The 20753-nt window shown below is 39.6% G+C and overlaps 1 protein-coding gene across 7 annotated transcripts; it reads right to left on the bottom strand.

Moving 5' to 3' along the window:
* Positions 1-585: 585 nt before the first annotated feature.
* On the bottom strand, positions 586-20295 carry LOC128766166 (LIM and senescent cell antigen-like-containing domain protein 1). 7 transcript variants are annotated; one of them, XM_053877588.1, is made up of 11 exons: positions 20147-20295; positions 8299-8458; positions 6654-6720; positions 6467-6587; positions 6244-6393; positions 5546-5696; positions 4141-4233; positions 3684-3732; positions 3518-3593; positions 3165-3340; positions 586-1686 (listed from the first exon to the last, which is right to left on the bottom strand). In XM_053877588.1, the coding sequence occupies exons 1-10, from the start codon at positions 20173-20175 to the stop codon at positions 3196-3198; spliced, it is 1041 nt and encodes a 346-aa protein (XP_053733563.1). In that variant the 5' UTR covers positions 20176-20295; the 3' UTR covers positions 586-1686; positions 3165-3195. The 7 variants fall into 7 exon arrangements, with proteins under 7 accessions (XP_053733563.1, XP_053733564.1, XP_053733561.1 ...); XM_053877589.1 differs by lacking the exon at positions 20147-20295 and adding an exon at positions 18780-18914; XM_053877586.1 differs by lacking the exon at positions 20147-20295 and adding an exon at positions 15701-16672.
* Positions 20296-20753: the final 458 nt, after the last annotated feature.

Raw genomic sequence — 20753 nt, forward strand, 5'->3', positions numbered from 1 at the left:
AATACAACATATTTTACTTCTATTATTTAAGTTTTAGACCTATCATTGAAACGGTGACCAAAAACATGGAAGACAATACAAATAAAATAGATTTCAAAAGTGATGTTCATTATTTTATCTTACTACAATTATTGCTCGTATTTACATCTATTTTAAATCACTTTTATGAGAATGATAATAATTCAGTTTAGAGTACAAAAGATTCTCTTCTTCATTCTGTTTCGTTTTAGTGGAAATGCTGTTGTTAAAATGTGGAATTGAAATAGATAAACTAGCAGTTGGAAAGTTAGAAATCTCTATAAATTATACATGTCATACATACTATTACACATATTCTGTTTGTCTTTTACATTTTATAATTTTAGTTTTATTTACTTTTTTAAAAATATGAAAAAAAATAGATCAAAATGTGTTCTTTCTGACAAATTCAGAATAAATCTATCATCAAACTGATGAAATACACAAATAAAATAAATTATAATATTATCTGATTTAACTTAGAGTTTTATTAAATTACACCTATGCTTGCCTATTTTTTTGTGAAGACAGGGGTCACAAATTAAGACGACTTTCAGAATGCCAATATTTATTCAGTCTTTTTTTAATAACAAAAACAGGCACATCTTAACTCACTGCAATTGCTTGACATTACAAAACGGTATCCACCCAACGCGGTGTTTCCTCAAGGCGTGACAAAATAAACGTAACAATTCTGGCAAGCGCCGCAAAAATAAAGTGTGTCCCTATTCAACTTATGTCAGAAGAAAACAACATAAAACCTCCTCCTGGACTATTTTTAGTCCTGCTGATATTCTGCTTCCCAACAGTCCTGCAGCAAGTAGTACTTCCATGTGAAATTTGAGACGTGTATTAGCAGTAACAGAAAAGCAGTTTTGGCAGAAAAGTGGAATGTGCATCTATGTGAAAGACTTTCAAACACATTTAAACAGAACGTTCAAGCCTTCTTTCCTCAGTGGGTCTGAGCCTCACAGAAGTTGGTGGACCTCCATAAGAGGATCTGTGGATTACAAACAGCAGAAACAGGTTCTAGCAACTCATACAACCACCATCCGGTCTTGACACGGTCGGTCCAGTTGTACTCAGACAGGTGTCGTCGCCTCACTGGGAGGCTTGTGGTGGTACACAGCTGTTGAGAGGACCATGTGTTACATTGGACACTTGATTTGCATGTCACTCATGACAAAAACAAGATATATGTGTTGTAAGTACCAATAACACGCGTAGATATATTTGCAATATGATAGTAAAATGCACTTGAAGTGATGTAAAATGAAAGGTAATGTAACATTTCCAAAGAACAAACAATTGGTTGATAAAATAAAATCTGACAATTCATTCCTTTGGGTTCATTAAATACATTTCTACAATAAAAATCCAGGGCGGTGTATAAAAAATATTGATAAATAAGCTGCGTGACATTGTAGTATAACTGTAATGACTCATACTACAACATTATAGTGAGAGCCCTACATGAGTATTGTCATTGCGGAGTTAAAATACGTGATTGTCAACTGGGGGTCCCGTCCGTCTCTTTCACGGTGACCTGATTTTTATTTTCGTGCGACAGTTTCCGACAGCTTCTTCAGTCTCTTCTTCAGCTCCAGAGGGAACTTCTCGTAGCACTTCTTGCACACAGGCTTCATGTCGAACTCCACAAACTTGTTCCTGCATCGAAGGAGGGCAACAAATATTATAAATTCATATTGACATTCATCGTTCTAGTCACAATAAGAAACATTCTGCAGATTTGAATCCAGTCCAGCACACCTGAATCCGGTTGAGCTTGTCTGGTGGCCTGGAGTAGTTTAACCAAGGTGTAGTGCGACATTTCTTTCTACCCAAAATGCAGTTTCAGTTTACACGACTAGTTACTATAATATTTGTACTGAACTAAATACTCAAATAATAAAACTTTCTAAACCTCAAATCAGACCCAGTTAGTGTATATTTCATTGAATGTCTTTCAAAATGAATAAATAAAGAAGGGACGCCACATTTTCTCAAATATTATGGCTGCATATTGGCAGGTATCTAGCAATATGATAAGTATCCCGATGCAGGAGTGGCGAGTGCAAATTCAGCAATAGAATGTAATAAGATGCAGCATTTTGAGGGGGAAATCAGGTAATAATAATCAGATACAATATGGCAATATTTGAGCATAGCGATATTTTCTTACAGCCCTGTCAAATGTGTTTTTTTGCATTGATAAAAGTCCATGCATTTTGGTGAGCTAATATACAGTATTTCATATAATATATATCAACGTTTGACAAGACTTAATATCAGGGAACACATATAAACTATTAAAAAACTTATTTCTTGCTAATTTACAGTCAATGATCAGTTTTTATGATTGGGTTTTGAGTTAAATTTTGGCAAAATGTAGTTGCTTAACAAGCCAGTAATAAGTACTTTATCATGTGTAATAACAGGCTTATATGCTACAAATAAATGTACGAATAAGTAGTTTAGTGTGACCCAACTTTTCAAAAGCCTGATGGAACTGTAGAATGATTTTTCAAAACATTTTAATGCAATTAATATTTTTCCACAGACGAATTATTACTGAGATCAAATGTTTTGTGGTGGCAACTCTCCGGCCGCTGAAATGAACCATATTCCTGCTGCTTGCCCATCACCACAAAGGCAGTAAAATGACCAGCAGGTCCGGTGCACGTGTCAGACCTGGTGGTGCTCGAGTCCTTCTGAGGCCGGAAAGCTGCCGGAAGTGATTAAGGTTTTACTCCGACGGGCTAGACACAACTGGAGACCCAGGAAACAAAGCTGCCCCTTTAGCATGTGACTGATCTGATTCCTCTGTTTGCCTAGAGGAGGGGTTACTAGCATAATCCCTGCTTATGGTTTTGCCCAAGAATCGGTCATTCACTACGACCTTTCCGGTGTTGGGCCACACTAACACTATCGTTGGGATGTGGTAGGTCCCGGATCAGAACAGGCGGGTTAAATAGCCGAGGGGCCACTGCTTTGACTGCCACTGGGAGGTCAACCTGAAGGTTGATATAATCCTGGGTCAAATTTTATTCTCCATGAATCAGAATAACACTTGGGAACTCTTCATGATAGACAGAAGACAGGACAGTGGACATAAAAAAAAGCAAGAGGAAGAAAGAAAAACTGACCAGGGAGAGAGGAACAAGCAGAGGAGAAAGATCACAGACACATGGGTATCAAAGGTTTCTTCTTCTTCTCTTTTGAGTCACGCTCACGCTTGGACAGCCGGCGCTTCATGTCGTCTGGCAACCGTTCGTAGCAGTGCTTACACACCGGCTTCAGGTCCACCTCCACAAACTTATCTCTGACCCCACAGAAGAAGACGGAAGCGAGAGGAGAGCAGGTCGGAAGAGAGACAGAGGAAAAACAAGTAAAGAGTCAAGGAATTTGAAAAGATAGAAGACGAAACCCCTAAATAACTGATCGTAGACACTCGTGAGCACCATGTGTGGCGCGCAGCAGAAACTTGATCCCAACTTACTTGAGAGTGAGTTTGGTGTTGCAAGTGGAGCAGCCAAAACAGTTGACGCACCAAGCCTTGTTGAGAGCCGACACCACTGCAAGAGTCACAGTGATAATTTGCATCAAATCAAATGTCAAGACGCTGTGACTCATAGTGGAGTAATGGAAAAGAAAAGGCAAATCACCATCTCCTTCAATGACACGGTTGCAGTGGTAGCAAACATCCCCAAATAGCTGAGGAGAGAACCACAAATTATTTTCACAATACACAAATAAACACAGAAGACGAAGCGAATAGCGTTTAAACTCCATGCAAAACAAAACAAGAGAGAGCCGTCTCCATTTATCCACTAGGGGGAGCCAAAGCAACGACAGTAGGGAAAAGGCCTTCCAACATTACAAAGGTAATTCCATCTTTCATCACAAATCACTTGACAAGTATCTTAGATCCAAGTGCTTCTGTTAAACCTCTAGTAAGTCAGATAATACTTTCACTCAGTCAGTGTGGGTTTAAGAAAACACTAAAATACATTTTGCTTGAGAGTTATTTGTGTTGTTATCGTTCCATTTCAAAAGAAGAAAAGAAAATGAGAGAAAGACAAGTGAAGCGCCTTTTTTCTTTCAACATCTAACAAGTGGTACCTGGTTGTAGTGAGTCTCACAGTAGGCCAGACCTTTGCGTTCGTAGTGACGGTGTCCCAGGAACGGTTTCTCACACTTAGCACACACAAAATGCTGCAAGCAAAGCCAAGGCCAAACATATGGTTAGATGCTTGAGGCAGGCCACAACATTCAATGTATTCCTGCTGTTTTCCATGTAGAGCCACTGATATCACCATCTCCACTTCACCAAATAATCCACATGACATTGAAAAAAAAAAAAAAAAAAAAAAAAAAAAAGAATATATATATATATATATATATATATATATATATATATATATATATATATATATATATATATATATGAATCTATTTTACCCAGTGTGACTGCTGAGTACAGTTTTTGTGTTGTATTTCTGTTTAATTGGTCAAAATACAAGCTCAAACAATCAATTATTTGTTGAACAAAACCCAGATTTTCAAAATGTTCTTCGTTCAATAGTCTATGTTACTAGAAAGAATTTCATATAATTTCCCCAGATTTGTTCATGACAGTTTAAGATGAGCTGGAGTGCCAAGTGCATGTCAATAACAAATCTTACCTAAAGGCAAAGACAGATTAATGATTGTTTTTAAATGTTATTAATGGTGAAGCACTTACAAGGTTGAATGTAGCAGGATCTGATACTAACTCCATCTGTTTGTCTGTTAGAAAAATGAGTCATAAATGGATGAACATATTTCATTGAAGGTGAATACATTTAGATGTGTTCTGGATTGCTTATAAATTCATAAATCTTTTGAAGGATTGGTCACTGTTCGTGGTGGCGAGGGAGAGCTGTATCAACACTCTTTCTTGCAACTCAGTATGTTGCATATGTGAATTCTCTACTGCCACCCGCTGTCCCACTGAGTTCATTGCAGTCAACAATATATCAAAAGGCATAAAATGTATTCAATAAATTCAATAAAATAAACAAAATAAACGTAAGGTTATAATAATTTCTAAAAAAAGTCTAGCTCATTTGTAATTGAAATTTCGCCGAACCACTACACACAATAGTTAGTGTTGTTCCTTCGCTGAAGCCAGGCACCAAGACACGACCAGCATTCGATCATTTCTCGCCGCCCTCACCATATCAAAGTGTCTTTGACAATAAGCACGACCGCCTCGCTCACAAAACGTTTTACCCTGAAATGGACGCTCACACACAGTGCAGACGTGATGCTGCATGAGGAAAGTACACACCCCCAAGAACAGTTGACAAATCAGAAAAAATGACAGACAAATGACAGACAAAAAAAATGACAAAAAAAACACAAACCTAGGAGATGAAAGACAGAATGATAAAAAATAACTCCAAACCACAGAGCTACATGAACAATTATATAATTCACCAATAAAAAGTATTTTGAGCCAAGGTGTTGAAATTTCACTACGCACCTCCACATGCCACTGCTTGCCCATGGCATTCACCACACGGCCCTCGATGGGTCGTCTGCAGGCACCACAGATGGGTACGCCCATCTTGTCGTGGCATGGCAGACAATAAAGTTCCCCCTTCAGCTCCCTGGCATCAGCAGTCAGCTCTTTACTGTAGGGCAAAGAAAGGTAAAGGCCACACAAAAATAAACATTTACACAAAACAAAAAAATGTCTAAAATACAAGACATTGAAAGTATAACAGCATGTCACCGCTTTTTAAGAAGTGTGCGTCGTCACTACTCCGTGTGAAAGTGGCGCCCTCAAGAGGGCATTTCAATCGCAACAAAAACTCCTCACCTTGTCAACACCATGAGAATTATTTTATCATTTAATCGTTTAGCCATGTAGCGAGACAATCGGTATTAGATTGCAAAGCAATGCAGTTATTATTTGGGAAAAAGGCCTACACAAAATAAAAGTTACAATTTATTTATTTATTTTTATTTACTGGTAGTTAATCATCAATAAAGTAACTCCATTGAATTTATTTTAATAGACATCAGTGGGTTATTAACATTTGAATTTATCATGAGAACACTGTAAAATTATTGGTTTTGTCGGCAAAACATCACATCGCTCAAAGTCACCTTCAGTTGCACAAGACTTTCTTCTGTGTGTGAACAGCTCACTAGAAGTAAGGAGCGATTCCTGCTCACCCGCAGTTGTTACAGTTGAAGTGATCAGGATGGTAGGGGTCATTCTTGAAGAGCAGCGGCTGCTCTTCGATGATAGCGTGACACTTCTGGCAGATGTACTTGCCGAGCCCGCGGGCCTTCTCTCTGTTGTGGCAGGGACGACAGAGATGCCTGATGGCGAAGGCAACACATGTCAATAGTCCTATATCAGATGGAGTTCACAGTTACAGTGTTAATGCCAGACCGTCCAGCGTTCTTCACAAATCCAACGTCGGCGAGCACAGCCTGGCAGATGTCGCAGCAGAAACACTCTGGATGCCAACTGTTGTTCATGGCCTTAATGACACGGCCGATGATGAACTCTCCTGGTAAATGAGCAAAACTGTTGAGTCAGCATGTTTTTCTCTCCTATTCAGTTCACCGAAACTTACCGCACTGGTGGCAGCAGGGAGCAAACAGCATCTGGAAGTCATGCTCACAGTACTTCCGGCCCTCGAACTGTTGAGAGATTCACAATAGTGGAGAGATTCTTGATAGTATCTTCAGTGTGATATGTTTTTATTTTATCATGATTAGTCTTTCTAAAAAAATTACAAAAATATAATTTCATGTTATTTGAACCCAACAACACAAAAATGCCTGTTTTGCTTTTACACCATAAGCAATATTCATTTTTCTGATTCTTAAATGTGACTTTACAGATGCATATATGTGAATGTTGTATATTCCATTGTGATGATTCGAATAAAAAACATTTTAAACTTTTCTTTCTTTTCTTTTTTTTAAAGTTTTAAAGTTTTCAAAAACAAATTGCAAAATCAGCATAGTTATGCGCCTCAACTCCTCTGTCTGCCATGTTGTTTTTGACCAAAGAGTCGCTTTCTTTTGAGCATTTTAATAAACAAAAGCAACTCAGAATATAATAATAATAATAATAATAATAATAATAATATAAAGTGTTGAAAATGTCCCAATATATGTTTAATTGTTTAATAACTAGTTCACATTTTTTCTGAAGTGAAAAGGAAAGCATTAACAAAACTAAACTTGAATAGGAGTTCACACAGGATAAACTATATAATATAATCACAAACATAATCTCTAAAGTATAAGCCTGGTGTTACACAAACAAAGGGAGAGTGTTTATTTTGTGCTGAGGGTTTCAGATTTGTCAGGACAAGCCTTGGCTTTAACTGATTCTAATCAATATGAGCATATTGATGGGCATTAAAACGCTTTAGCTTTATTGACTAGAACCCATTTGCAGCTTGATCTGTGGCCTTGCGGCAGGGAGCTAAAACAGCCTGCTGGATACAGACCACGGATAGATAATGGCTGAGCACAAAGAGTTGTTCGGGCTTAAAAACTCATTTTTCCCAGTTAATTTTCAGTCGAGTAAATTGATTTGAAATACAAATTTATTTTGATTGATCTTTGGCTTGTTAAAATGTATATCATACTTGCAAGTGTGTGGTTTACTGTCTGAGATTTAACATAATCCACGTGGTTTAAATTAGATGTCCTTCATTTGTGTGGGGCACATTATAAGTAGGGCTACAAAGGGGCGAGAAATTCCAGGAGAATTTAAGCTTGGGAATATTGGAAATACTCCCTATTGGAAACTTCCCATGGGGATTAATGGGATTTAAAATGAATTTAGGGGAAATAAATAATGTAAATAAATTATATCCGAGCATAAATGTAGGAGGATGGAGCTGGGAGAGCCCAGTTGGGATAGGTGGATTGGATCTGAAAGGGCTTTTCACACTGCGGACTGTGTCATGCTTGTGTGGAGTCGTGCTGCGCATCTAGCACCGAGTCGCCTGAGGTGAGAAGCTCACCCCCCGCAGATAGCTTCACAGAACGCGGTGCAGGTTTCCAGCCGGGATCAAGTCTGCTGCCAAAACCTGGTTCGCTTGTGTCACACATCAGAGACAGTATATGTAGAGTGAAAAGCCCCTCAAAGAGGGCCCTAATTCGGCAAGGTGGACTGGAGGTAGCCGAGAAGTTGGGCCTCAGTTGGGTGTAGAGACAAGGAAATACAGAAAGACAAGGACAAAGAAGAGTTGTGTTTACCTCATAGAAGAGTCCCTCTGGAAACTGCTGGAAACACTGGGCGCACACGAAACACTGCTCGTGGTAAAGTTCCCCGTTACTGTTCACGATCTTCTCCGCAGGAGCGAAGCCGCTCTTGCAGCGCTCGCACATGGCGTTGGCCAGCGCATTGGCCATGTTGCTGTCGAGAGAGAAGACAATGTGCCATTAGAAAACAAGACCTTCAGATCCACACCTGTTGGATATCCAGGGCACTGCCAGGCGATCGACCTCTAACTGTCCATTAATTCCTCAGGCTGATATCTAGGGCAGTGTTTCTTAGCTGGACTAGGAACCCACCATCTCTCCCATGACCCAAATAATAAAAAAAACTACTTTATTTCTAAAAAACATATAGTAAATGAATATTATTAGTAAAGAAATACAATACAAATTTAACCAATGCATAACACACAATATAATAATAAAGCTTCTTATGTCCAACAATAGGCCTGTGTTGGGGACCTCTTGCCGGACTCCACAACGCTAATCCTCAAGGATGAAGTCTTGAAAAGGACAAGATCATTATAATTAGGTTTAAGTTTAGTTAAGAGTGCTGGTTAAGTTCAGCCATTTGTTTTGGATGGTTAAGTTAAGGATGAGAGGCTGGGGAAAGCATTATGTCTGTGAGCGGACTCCACAAAGATGTTTGCGTGAGTTAAGTGACAATGCAATGCACCTGGGAAACCAACTATGTTCCAATGCAGTTAACGAACACAACACAGTCCATCAGCAGCTGGGTTACTGAGAGTGCCAAAGGATGGGAGGTAGTAACATCTTATCAGCTTGGCATCTATCTTGGCATCTGGCTCAGCAGAAGATTGTTACAGAGTGATGCCATCTGTCTGCTACAAATTCCAAATGCACTTAAACACATTTTATTTCTCATTCCATTTCATCATGACTCAGACCAGTGAGCTTTTGTAAAATGTAGCTGATAAACCTGAACTAATATTGTTTAAAAAAAAAACAATCTGACACAAAATAACACCCTTTGGCCCTGGCACGTCTGAGGGATCAGTGGGAGGAAGTGATACATCCCTCTGGCATTTCCACCTCCTAAATCCGCCTCAAGATCTTGGCTACATTTTTGACTACGAGCAGATGTAGCTTGATAACAAAACTGGCCTCTTAAAATGTACTCAGCCAATTCTCCAAGAGTCACTGTTCAGTTCATCAACTGGGAGTCAATATGAGGCAGGCAGGCAGACGCTCGGGGTTGGATAGCATCTCAGGATGAGGAGTCAAGCCGCTTCCAAATGGTGTAGAAATGTTTCACAATTCTTTGTTGATCCTTTCCTTATGTAGGCGGTTTCGGGGTTTAGTCATTCTGAGATAGCTCTTATCAGAACCTTCATTCAACTGGGTTGTATCTTATTGCAAAGATCACAGTGATAAGTAACATTTCTTTCCATCCCTCAATATGAAAATCACAAACACGAAATAACTGGAATTCACTGTAACATCACTGTATACTGAGACAGATACCAAGGATACATGACGTCACTTTGCTATTCTTGAATTAAGTCTTGAATAAACATGGTCGATGGTGCAAAATTCTTGAGCTGGTGAACTTGATTGTGAAGAGCTGTCTGTAAGTTTGAATTACAAGTGAAGCCATACACACATAATGACTCCTTAAGTGTGACCTCACTCTTTATAAGTATCTGATAATACTGCTACACAACCTCCTAATCCCACTCCTCACATCTCAGTGACGGCGTGTACGTTTCCGGGCAGTGATGGGGACCAATTCAGAAATACAACAGGTATATTTAGCCATGCCGTCCCTCCTGCACACATACTTGGAATACCAGCTGGCATATTCTACTTTGCATAACAACTCCCCCTTTGGCACAGAAATAGCCCCTCCTGTGTGCTCCCTCCTGGAGAGCTTCCTAGTTCTCCTGCCCAAACATGGCACCTAAGTCACTGGAAGCAAACCCAAAAGACCTGATCCGGGATCCCGGAATGTGAAGTTATCGGACCCGAAACAATCATGAGATCATGAATACTTGAACCACGCTGAGATAAATAATCAGTTTACTTACAAGCGAGCATAAAAATCACAAAATTCCTTGTAGACTTTGACATCGCTCTTTCTCCTCTGAGACTTGGAGACCGGGACTTCAGCCTCGCCGCCGTCAGCGAGGTGATTCCGATGGTGGAAACCATTAAACTCATGATGATCCACAGCTTCTCTATCCTCAGGTATGGATGGTGGCAGAGCACGGCCGTTCATTTCTCCACAAAATAAACCCAACAAAAGCGAGTCCTTAGCACAACTGAGAATCCAGGAATGGGTGAGATGCAGAGTGAAACGCTGACCAGTAGCAGCACAGCGTCCCTCTCTTTCTCTCTCATGCACTCATGAAAACACACACCCCCTCTTTCTCACTTTTTTTTCTCCCTCACACACTTCCACAGTGACCCCCTCCTCCTCATCTCACACTCACTGTCTATTCGTGGACAGGTTACTGAAACTAAAGAGCCCACCCTGACGCCTGGCGCGGCTGAGTTCCCCAGCCGTGTGACTGATACTCACACAAACAAATGATGACAGAAATGTCCGTTCCATTTTTTAGAGTGTTGACAAAACAGTTAACGTCATTTGCAATCAAATAATGCCAGAAAATTGTGCTTATCGTACACAACAAAAAATGCTTCAACAAAAAGATTTAGATGCTTTTATGTAGCAGAGAACTTTTTAAATATTGCTATTGTAAGTTATCTTAACATAGGCTGACTCTAGCACTCCACAGTTCACATTTATGGCATGCAAATAGTTTTATAAATTAAGTTAAAATGTAGATGAAAATACTTCAAATCTGTCTGTGATGGACGGAAATAAAATTTATGTTGAAGGGAAATTGATTGGTCAGATATTATAACTTCGTCTCATAGAATAAACTGGTAAATAAACAATGAATCTAAAAATATAAATGTGTTTCTGAGAAATATCCAGTGTAAGAAGGACACTTGACTTGGCGATGACTCGCTTAATTTAGTGACTCAGCAAATTATTGAACACACATCAGTCTCATATAACTATAAAAGAAGACAAACCCTTCCTAAACCTTCGCAAGATATTCAATAGCAGCAGCTGAGGATATGAGTCATTTTCTGAGACTTCCGGTGTCCGGATTAGCCTACAGCTGATTCAAGTAGATTTTTGGCGAAGGTAACAGTCCGAGTGTGCTGTCAGACTGGAAGGTCGACCCGTAAAACATGACCCGTCTACCTCATGAAATATTGTGAGTAGAGCAAATCTATTGCGAGAGACGAAAAGTGATATCTACCTTCTGTTTCTATTGTTGGGTACTGTGAACTTCACATGGTGGTTTTGACTGGCCTGATCTCCCAATCTTGTCCTATCTTCTAACAATATCCATCCTAAAATAAATGATAATAATTTACGTGACAAATGAACAAAACAACTGCAAGCATCAATAAAGTGTCCAAAGTAAGAACAAACTTTTCAGCAAAAATATGTTAAATATTCATCTAAAAATGGTTTTTGGCTTATGGGACAGGAGCTCATGAAAGTTAAAGTAAAAAAATACAGTCTTCAAAGGTCAAATAATAGGGAAGTTGCTTGTACAATAATGGCAGGGTTTTCTTCGTAAACAAAAGTATTTCACCACCTAGATGTCCAGCCAAGCTTAACAGGTGCTATCAGAGTGAAACGCAAGCTACAATCTGGCTCTGTCTGGCCACTATCGCTGCGTGAAGAGCAGCTGTCTCCAAGTCTGAACGAGATTTGATGTATTGAACGATTTCATCACAATGTATCTCACGTTACATGAATTAGAATTTGCGATCAGGCTAGCACGAGCTAGCATTGGATGGCTGATCCCACAAAACAAACCCCTGGTTGGCCCCTACATTATAACAATTTAGTAATTTACTTCAAACGTAAATGCAGAAAAAAAGCACGCGACCCACTGAAACCTTCTTCCTGACCCACTTTTGGGTCCCGAACCACCAGTTGAGAATCACTGCAGTAGTGTACTAGGGGTCGCCCTGTGACTCTCTCAAACACATCTTCCTCCCTGACAGTAAAAAAAAAAACAGTCACCAGCATGACTCCATCTCTCTACAAATAGACATTCAGTGGCGTCTCCGCTCCAAACTAGGTGCTGGCAGCTGCTCCAAGTGTGAGCACTCGCATGTCTGTGTGTAGGGGGCCATGCACATTGTAGTTGCAAAAACCTATCTTCCACATGCATAAGAAAAAACTGACTGCAGAAACACACAGCAGTTCATTTATTCCTCAAGAAACACCAGTTTTTCTAACAGGCATGAAAAAGCAAGTATTTCCGCAAGCAGCACACACAATAAAAAGCAGTGGAGCAGTGAAGAACCTGTTCATACGAGTTTCAATGGATGAACTTTTTGTGGGTCAAAAAAAAAAACTAAAAAAACATGTCAAATCAACAAGGAGACAACTGGGAGTAAAACTATGGAAGAATGTCAGACGCAAATTGAGCTTTTTAACGGCTGCAGCAACTGCGAGCTGCCGCCGGAGTGTCTGTGGTGTGTTCCCTCAGCAGGGCAGAATGTGGAGACTTCCTTATGGGGTTACTGGAAGTCACAGCAGAGGTCAAGAGGTCAGATCAGTGGTGCCAGAGACAGGATGGGACTAAACCTTGGAATTTTATTTTACAAGGATTAAAGAAAATAAACACAGTGATAAAGAATAAAAGAACGACAAAGGGATGTTGGTATATTAATGGGGTAGTATGAATGATCATGATGAGTGCAAAGGTCATCCCTGCGTCTTAACATGTTTCAGGCAAACCTCTTCAATGCCCCAAGGTTTCCGCTACATGTAAATGAAGGTGGCACACTGCCATGGCTCAAATGCGAGCTGCCACGCCTTCAGAAAAAATCTGTTTTTAGACACAAGTGAACAAACATATTAAAGTGGAAACATCGAAACAAGAGAATGCCACATAACGCTTCGAGGGCGTGGATAATATCATGGTGGTTATCTGCATGTTTTAGAAATGGAAAAATCCAGAAAGAAGCATCATAATGACTGATGAAGTCCACAGCTCATGGAACTCAAGTCACGCATCCCAGCTTGACATATCAAGAGACGGACCCCGTGAAGACAGCTGCAGATTGAAGAGAGATGTACTTTTTATGATTAAAAACTGGCATTTTTATTCTCATCAATTCAGTAAATGACAACATTTTCCCCTCTGCTTCCTTGTCTCTCATTTGTCTGTTTTTTGGTGGGGTGAGGGGGTGGCTTCCACCAAATTGAAAATGATAAATCCAGGTGGAAAGCCTGACACAAGAAACATTTTTGGTGTAGGCCAGAGCTAATGCTAGTTCATAGGTATTGTTGTTACAATGAAAATGAAGACGTATTCCTTGACAAGACAGTAAGGTCAGAAAAACTCATCTTTTCGGATTAATATTTTACTCCGCTCATTTTTCCAGAAAAATCTGTGTCCACTTGAGAACAGTGACATTTTGTAGTCCACGCGACAGGCTCAACTGTGGCAGTGTAATACCAGCGGCACATACACGTAAAAACTAGTGTGCTGTATACACACAGCAAATAACAACAACAGCCACACAAACAAGGTGTAAAGAAATGAAAAAAAGGAGCCAATGGTGCCACTGATATGGCAGTTCACACTTGGTAACAAATATTTAAAAATTCTTACTGCATTATAGTTCAGGGATTTGTTGTGCTTCTCAACTGTTTGCAGTCATCAATTAATATACAACATAAGATGCTACACGTAAACACAAACTTTTTTGTCCTCATCTTCACAACATTAGCATTTCAGTGACTCAAACCCCAAGTTTCACATGAATGAAAGGTCCGTGGATGAACCAGGGGGGAAAAATCTGTGGGTATGAACAACTTCACCGTGTTGCATATAACTGGATTTAAATTTTGCTGCAGCACAGTCAGAAATTTACATCCAAAAAGTCATCCAAAAATAATTTTGATCCAGACCAGAAAGAGAGGACCACACATTCACTCATGGAAATGACCCTTTGTCTCAAGCCAAGTCCACTCAGGACAGAGAAATGAAACACACGCCCTGTGTACACACGCTGGCCTCTCAATCTCACACAGTGTCAACAGCAACCGCGGTGATACGGGTATGTTATGGTCATAACCATTTCTCCGGTTATGATTGCCATCACGTAACAATGGGCGTCACACAAGTCGCAGACATAATTCATGACTAACATTTCCGTGACTCTGAGTGTTCTGTTCCTGACTCAATCTAGTACACCATCCAACACAATGAGGTGAAATCTCATTAAAAGAAACTTTGGAAGAGTTATGAAGCCATGCAATAGTCATGTTTATTTTGACAAGAAAGCTCAATTTTTGCAAAGGACAAGAGTTGCCAGCAGCATAATGTCCAGATACACCACAAAATTCTGCAGATTGTTTTTCAAACTTTGGAACCCTCACTTTAGAGCAAATACAAGTGGGAAAACTCTCATGAGCTGGAGTTGTACTTCTTATTTTGTCCACCACGTTTTTTTCTTGTGCAACATTGCGATGCTAATGTAGCCGCTACCTCATGGTTGCAGCTGAAATTCATAACCAAAGCCACAACTGGTCGGATGAAAACAGTAGACGAATGAAACATGAAATGGGAATTGTTTGTTATAAATACAAAAAAGAGGATGGATCTAGAATCAAGAACTACATTTTTGTGTCCCAGCCTGACCAGATTACGATCTTATGAATTACACTTCTCCTAACCACTTAATAATAAGCTTGAATCAAATCATCTAGCACCTAATTTGGCCAAAAAGTGTGTGATTTATACAGAGAGGTGGTGGGGAATTCACTTTTTAATTCACTCTGGGACCCAGTTTCAAAGAGGTCCGGTGGCTGGATGTGAGCGGAGGAAAGGCTGATCTCCAGCAGATGTAACTGTGTGGACAGGGCCTCACATTTGAGCCAGGATGCCTTAAAAAAAGAGGGACATTCTTCACATTACGACATTCCTTCCAGCACCACTGAAGCACACGCACGCTCCTCAAAGACACCAGGGATGTGCGGCGCTCAACACAGCAGCATCCTAAAACCAGCGCAAAGAATTGAGCCGAGAAACGGCCCGTTGCCGGGGTCACATGACTTGTCGGAATTCCACCATCAGCTGCAGTATTTACTGATCAAACACTCCGCTCGTCCCGCCTTATCTCCCCCTGTCATTACACACAGGGCTTGCTCAGTAAAAAGTCTGCCTTAATGATACCGTTCCTCTGGCAACACAAACAAACTCCCTGTGATTGGCTGTTAAACGATTAGTAATCCAGAGCAGCTGATAACCGAAGGAAGAACAGAAAAACACCAGTGGGGTTCTAAAAGTGGAAGAAAACCTCTCATCCTCACCTGAACCTCTCTCCAGCGTGACTTCCATAGCTGTCCGGCCTCTCCTGCCTGCGTCTGTACAAGTCAGAGTTTGTCAACTCCTTCAGTCTCAGCGAGTTCATCTCAACTTTCCCTCTGGCTCCTGACTCCCTTCCTTCCTTTCTTTGCTTCCTCAGCTTGCCCACTCAGAACAATCTGTCGTTCTCACACACCTCCAGCGAGTGCACACTTGAGCCAGGACCTACACAGAGGAGTGGTTTCCCAGCCAGCACACCTATCAGCCACGGCTTTCCCCTCCCTCCTCAGCAGGTAGAGGAGAAACGCCTCAGTGAGAATTAAAGAGGCAGAAGCCAAAGAAAGAGAGGCTTTGTCCCGACGATCTGCTCCCACTACGTCCTTTACTGGCCTCCTACTGCACATTTCTGACCTTTAAAAAAAGATCCCAAACAAAGATGAATGTATAACACAACACAGTCGCCATTACATGTTCCACTTTGCACGGTAATCATAAGAACTTGGAACAAACACATGAATTTAACCTAACAAAGCTGCTGCGGTTGGCCCAGGATTTTATCAAGACTAAAATCTGCTGGAAAAATGAGTAGTGAGTGGCACTGCTGCTGGGTCTTAGAAGCCCCCAATACGCTGCTTTATTTTGCCCTCAGCAAGTCGATAAAATAAAGGCGAGTCTCATTTGGCTCTAACACTTATCGATGGAAACATCATAAATTTTGATCCAACAGTCGCTGAGCATACTCTGATATTAAATCCTCACCATGTATTGTTTATTTTCCCCCCAAAAAAACTGACTACTGAAGACAATGGTATCAGTTTAACACTACAAATCACTTAATTGGAACACGGTTAGGTTTCAGCTTGGGCGTTTTCAATGAAAGCACTGACAGATTCATGGCAGCGTGTGGATGAGCAGATGAAATCTTCACACTAGACTCACCTCCAGCAGCTAGTTGGGACCTGCTTAACATTCCACTTTGGTTTGACAGCAGACACACGCAACATCACAGGTGCAGAGACAAGTAGACAAGAACAATGTGACTGATGAGGCGCTGACGTGACCGGACAGTTCGTACCGTGGAAGAGCGTTCAAGTCAACACGACTAATAATATAACATAATTACAAGACTCCACGATGACTGAGTGCAGAAAAACCTGGACCTCTTCATGATAGAAAGCCCTTTTTAAACATCTATTCAGTTCACTATGTCAGGACGACATAGTGTCTTGTTGACAGCAACATGATAATAGTTACAGGTTACTGTGTGCGCTCGAAGGTGTGAGTGAGTGTGACCTGCACCCTACTTCCCACGCTACATAGCTGGGAGCCTAACACAGCTAACAGCACCAGACAATGACAGTTTTGTTTGGTTTACCTAGAGACGTTTTTCTTCCAAATTAAATTTCAGATTTTCCCCTTAAGATACAACTCAAATATTCTCCAAGTAAAATAAAAATATTATTCTATATCATTTAAAAAAAATTGTTTTAGAAAACATTTTAGAAACAAAAATAGAAACAACATATTTACTTCAACTCATAATTGTTTTGTGGCTGTAACATTTACTTTCATTTCAAAGATTATGAATAAAAACACGCTTTTTATTTATTTATTAAATTTGAACATTGAATATGGTGGCAAAATCCCAAATAATGTATTGTTGCTGAATTCAAATCTAACTCTCAAACACTTTTCTTCAACATTATATTGACTGAGAACTTTCCAACTTAACATAAAGCTTTTCTGATGTTCTTTTTTATACAAAATCTTAAAACATTTTAAAATAATCTCAATAAACTTTTTTTTTCAGACTTTCTTTTTTAGTATATTCTGAAACAGAATTACATCCACTGTTACTTTTACTCCTCACAATTTAATCCTAATTGTTCATAATTGATAAGAATAGAAATGATCTTCACTTTGCTCCTTCTGAATCTCACTATAATGTGAGACAAAATGATGCACAAGGTATTTGTAATGTACAAGAAGCAATCTAATATTATGCAAACAAATATAACAGGTGTCGTCAAACAGAATTCATATCAACGGATTAGAGAAAATTAAATTATAACATTCATTCATCAATATTTCTTGCATGAATTAATATTTAAAACATTTAATGAGACCTATTTTCTTTTTGCTGTTTTCCTTTGTTTTTGAAAACTATTTTAATAATTTTACAGAATGCAGTTTCAAAACCCAACAGTAATGTATCGTTGTTGAATTAAAAATAATATAAGACGATAAAGACTATAAAGACTATCAGTCATCAGTCAATAGTGACATTAATATTTATGATAAAGAGCACCGTTCGTTTTATTAAAATTCCCTAATAACAAAAATAATCACGCTTGATCGCAGCCACTTGACCAATATTTATATTAATGTAAAGCAGAAGCTGCAGGTCTTCTGGTCTCAGCATTTGTGCATCATACAACAAAAAGTCGCCATCAAGTGGACACTCACAGTACTTCAACCTTCGGTTTTCACAGCGGCTTTTGAGAGAGGTCGTACTGGAAACGCCCAGTGAGAAACAACAGATGGAAATTGAAGTCGACAAAAGAACTTTTTTTTTTTTCAATTTTATTTTGTTATTGGCAGTCAATTGTTATATTGTAAGGTGATTTATTTTCTCGTCTTTTTTTTTCAAACAGCGTGAATGTTTTTTTTTGCCATTTCATACATGACATGAAAATATGTTTTACGTGTAAATTTAACTACAGCCAACAACACTTCCGCAGCCAAAACAACAAAGGAGGATAAATGGCTCTATTCCTGAGTTGAAAAAGGGGGGTTCACTTCATCAAAAGATCTTAAATTGTAAACATAGCTTACAATCTGTACGAAATTAAAGTTTCTCTCATATTAATTCACATATTAAGATAAAACGCACACACAGTTCTGTCCTATGGAGTCACACAGTCAATCTAGTTTGTCTGAAATGTATAACTTTTAATCGAAGAAAAAGTCAGCAAAAGTGTGTAAATAGTATATAGCTTCCTCCACTCATGACATATTAACGTAGTCAAGAATTAGATTCAAGTCCTCACTATAACATAGAACTGTTTAAAAGTTCCATCTTACCGGACTATAAGTGGTGATATCTCCGCTTGACTCAAGTTCCTGTGCTGTCACTGCAAACACAGCCACCATTATCAAGTGGCCACATCACTTCCTGTGTGCCGTCCACTTGGTTGCTCCTGTTAATGTGTGTGAAGGTCCCACACACAAGGCGCTAGCAATGAGTGTGCATTTACTGTGGACGAAGAGTGTGCGAAGTGAAACGCGTGTGCGTCACTGCTAAATAAACCCCACACACAAACAAAAGCAGGAAGAGATGCTGCAATGTCAAAGTGATGAAACAAGATCGGTTTGTTGGGTCAAACGCAGCACCATTTAGTCAGTCACAGCCTCCCACCACTGGATTAGGGGAGAAGTTCATGGTTCATTTTGAAGAGAACTAGCATGTAATTCAACCTTCAATCAAAGCACAGTTGAAAGGTCACCAGGGAACAGTTGAACTCCATTATCGCTCATCCAAACAAGGACTGATCCCAGATGACGCCCAGATGGACGCAAGCTGTATTGACACAGAGTGGGATCAGATGAAGACAGAATCGCTTGCAGAGCAGTGATTCCCTGGTGCACAGCTTTTAGAGCGCTGAAAGTTTTTTGAAAGCCAAATTCACCTCCATATTCAGCAGTGCTGAGGGCCAAGAGGTGGATAGAAGCTCATACAGCCTTTTTAACTGAGAAAGGTTCATTTAATATTTTATTATTTTATCTCAGACGAGAGGTAATATAGTATATTATGATAATAAAGTACTTTTGAAATCACAAAAAGCAAGGATCCAGACCTCAAAGGTTCAACGGTAAAAACACAGGGACAAACCATTTTTTATGGAACCAAATAGTTTCTTTTCTTCTCTGAGTGTTTATAACAATGAAATAGGGACCTAGAGAGTGGACAGCATCTATTTAAGAGGCAATTTTCTCAGCTGTCAAAAGTTATAAAGAAAGGCCTTTAAGGAATTGATTTTTGTATTAAAGGCAATTCTGGTCAAACTTAATACTTAGGTAACTGCGTGAATGTCTGAATGGAATGAGCATAAGACAATACGAACTGCGTTCAATTCAATAAATAATAAATATAAACAATAAATAATAATTTACATTGCAGATACTTCCACTTTTCGGCAGCAGGGGGAGGCAGAGAGCGATAACTGAGACCAAGTTCAGATTGACCAAATGTTATCATTTTTAGCTTTGAAGCTCGTTACACCAGATTATAACGATAACAGCGAAGTTATTCGAGTTTCGTTTGATACATGGGGCTGGCAGTGGTAATACACAGAACACGGGAGGATATACATAGCTTTCAAGTTAAAAAAAAAGTCAACTTCGTAACTTTTTCTTCAAATTCCGTAAATAGCGTCAAAATTCCGACTCACCCGTTCGTCATCTCAGAAACCCCGAGCATGTTTGGGCCTGTTCCAAGTCCAGACGGATGGTTCGTGTCCTCCGCTGGCCAGATGTGGATGAGTTATCAGTGGAAACGCTAGCTTGCTGCAGCAGAATGGCGAGAATAGGCTTCTCTGTTCTCCGGCTGTCAGATGCACGAACTCAACAACCAACTTCCGCCCTGGTCCTTTAAATTAAAAGTCTCGGGTGAAAGTTAATTCGCCACATTTAGCTATATTTGTTTTTAATAAATCTCCAACTATATTTACAATGTGACTTAAATAACAATAACAATGACGCGAACTCAAATGCAATTGATTATGTTTCAAGGATGTTTGGTTGGGGGAGATAAAATGCCAATGCTCTTATTTTGAATACCACATAACCATTTCCGTTGTGCTTATGGTAGTTTTCTGTGCCAGACTGCATCGCAGCACAATTACTATTTACAGCTGGAAAAAAATACTAGTGACCCGCCCTGAAAACTTCACCATCGACTGGAAGGGAATTACTGTCACTGTCAACTCCTTCTCAAATGTTCTAACTTATTTTATTATGGAAATAAACAGGTCAATAGTCTTACAGTTGAAATCAAAA

Source organism: Synchiropus splendidus, chromosome 10 (assembly GCF_027744825.2).
Source record: "Synchiropus splendidus isolate RoL2022-P1 chromosome 10, RoL_Sspl_1.0, whole genome shotgun sequence".
NCBI lineage: Eukaryota > Metazoa > Chordata > Actinopteri > Syngnathiformes > Callionymidae > Synchiropus > Synchiropus splendidus.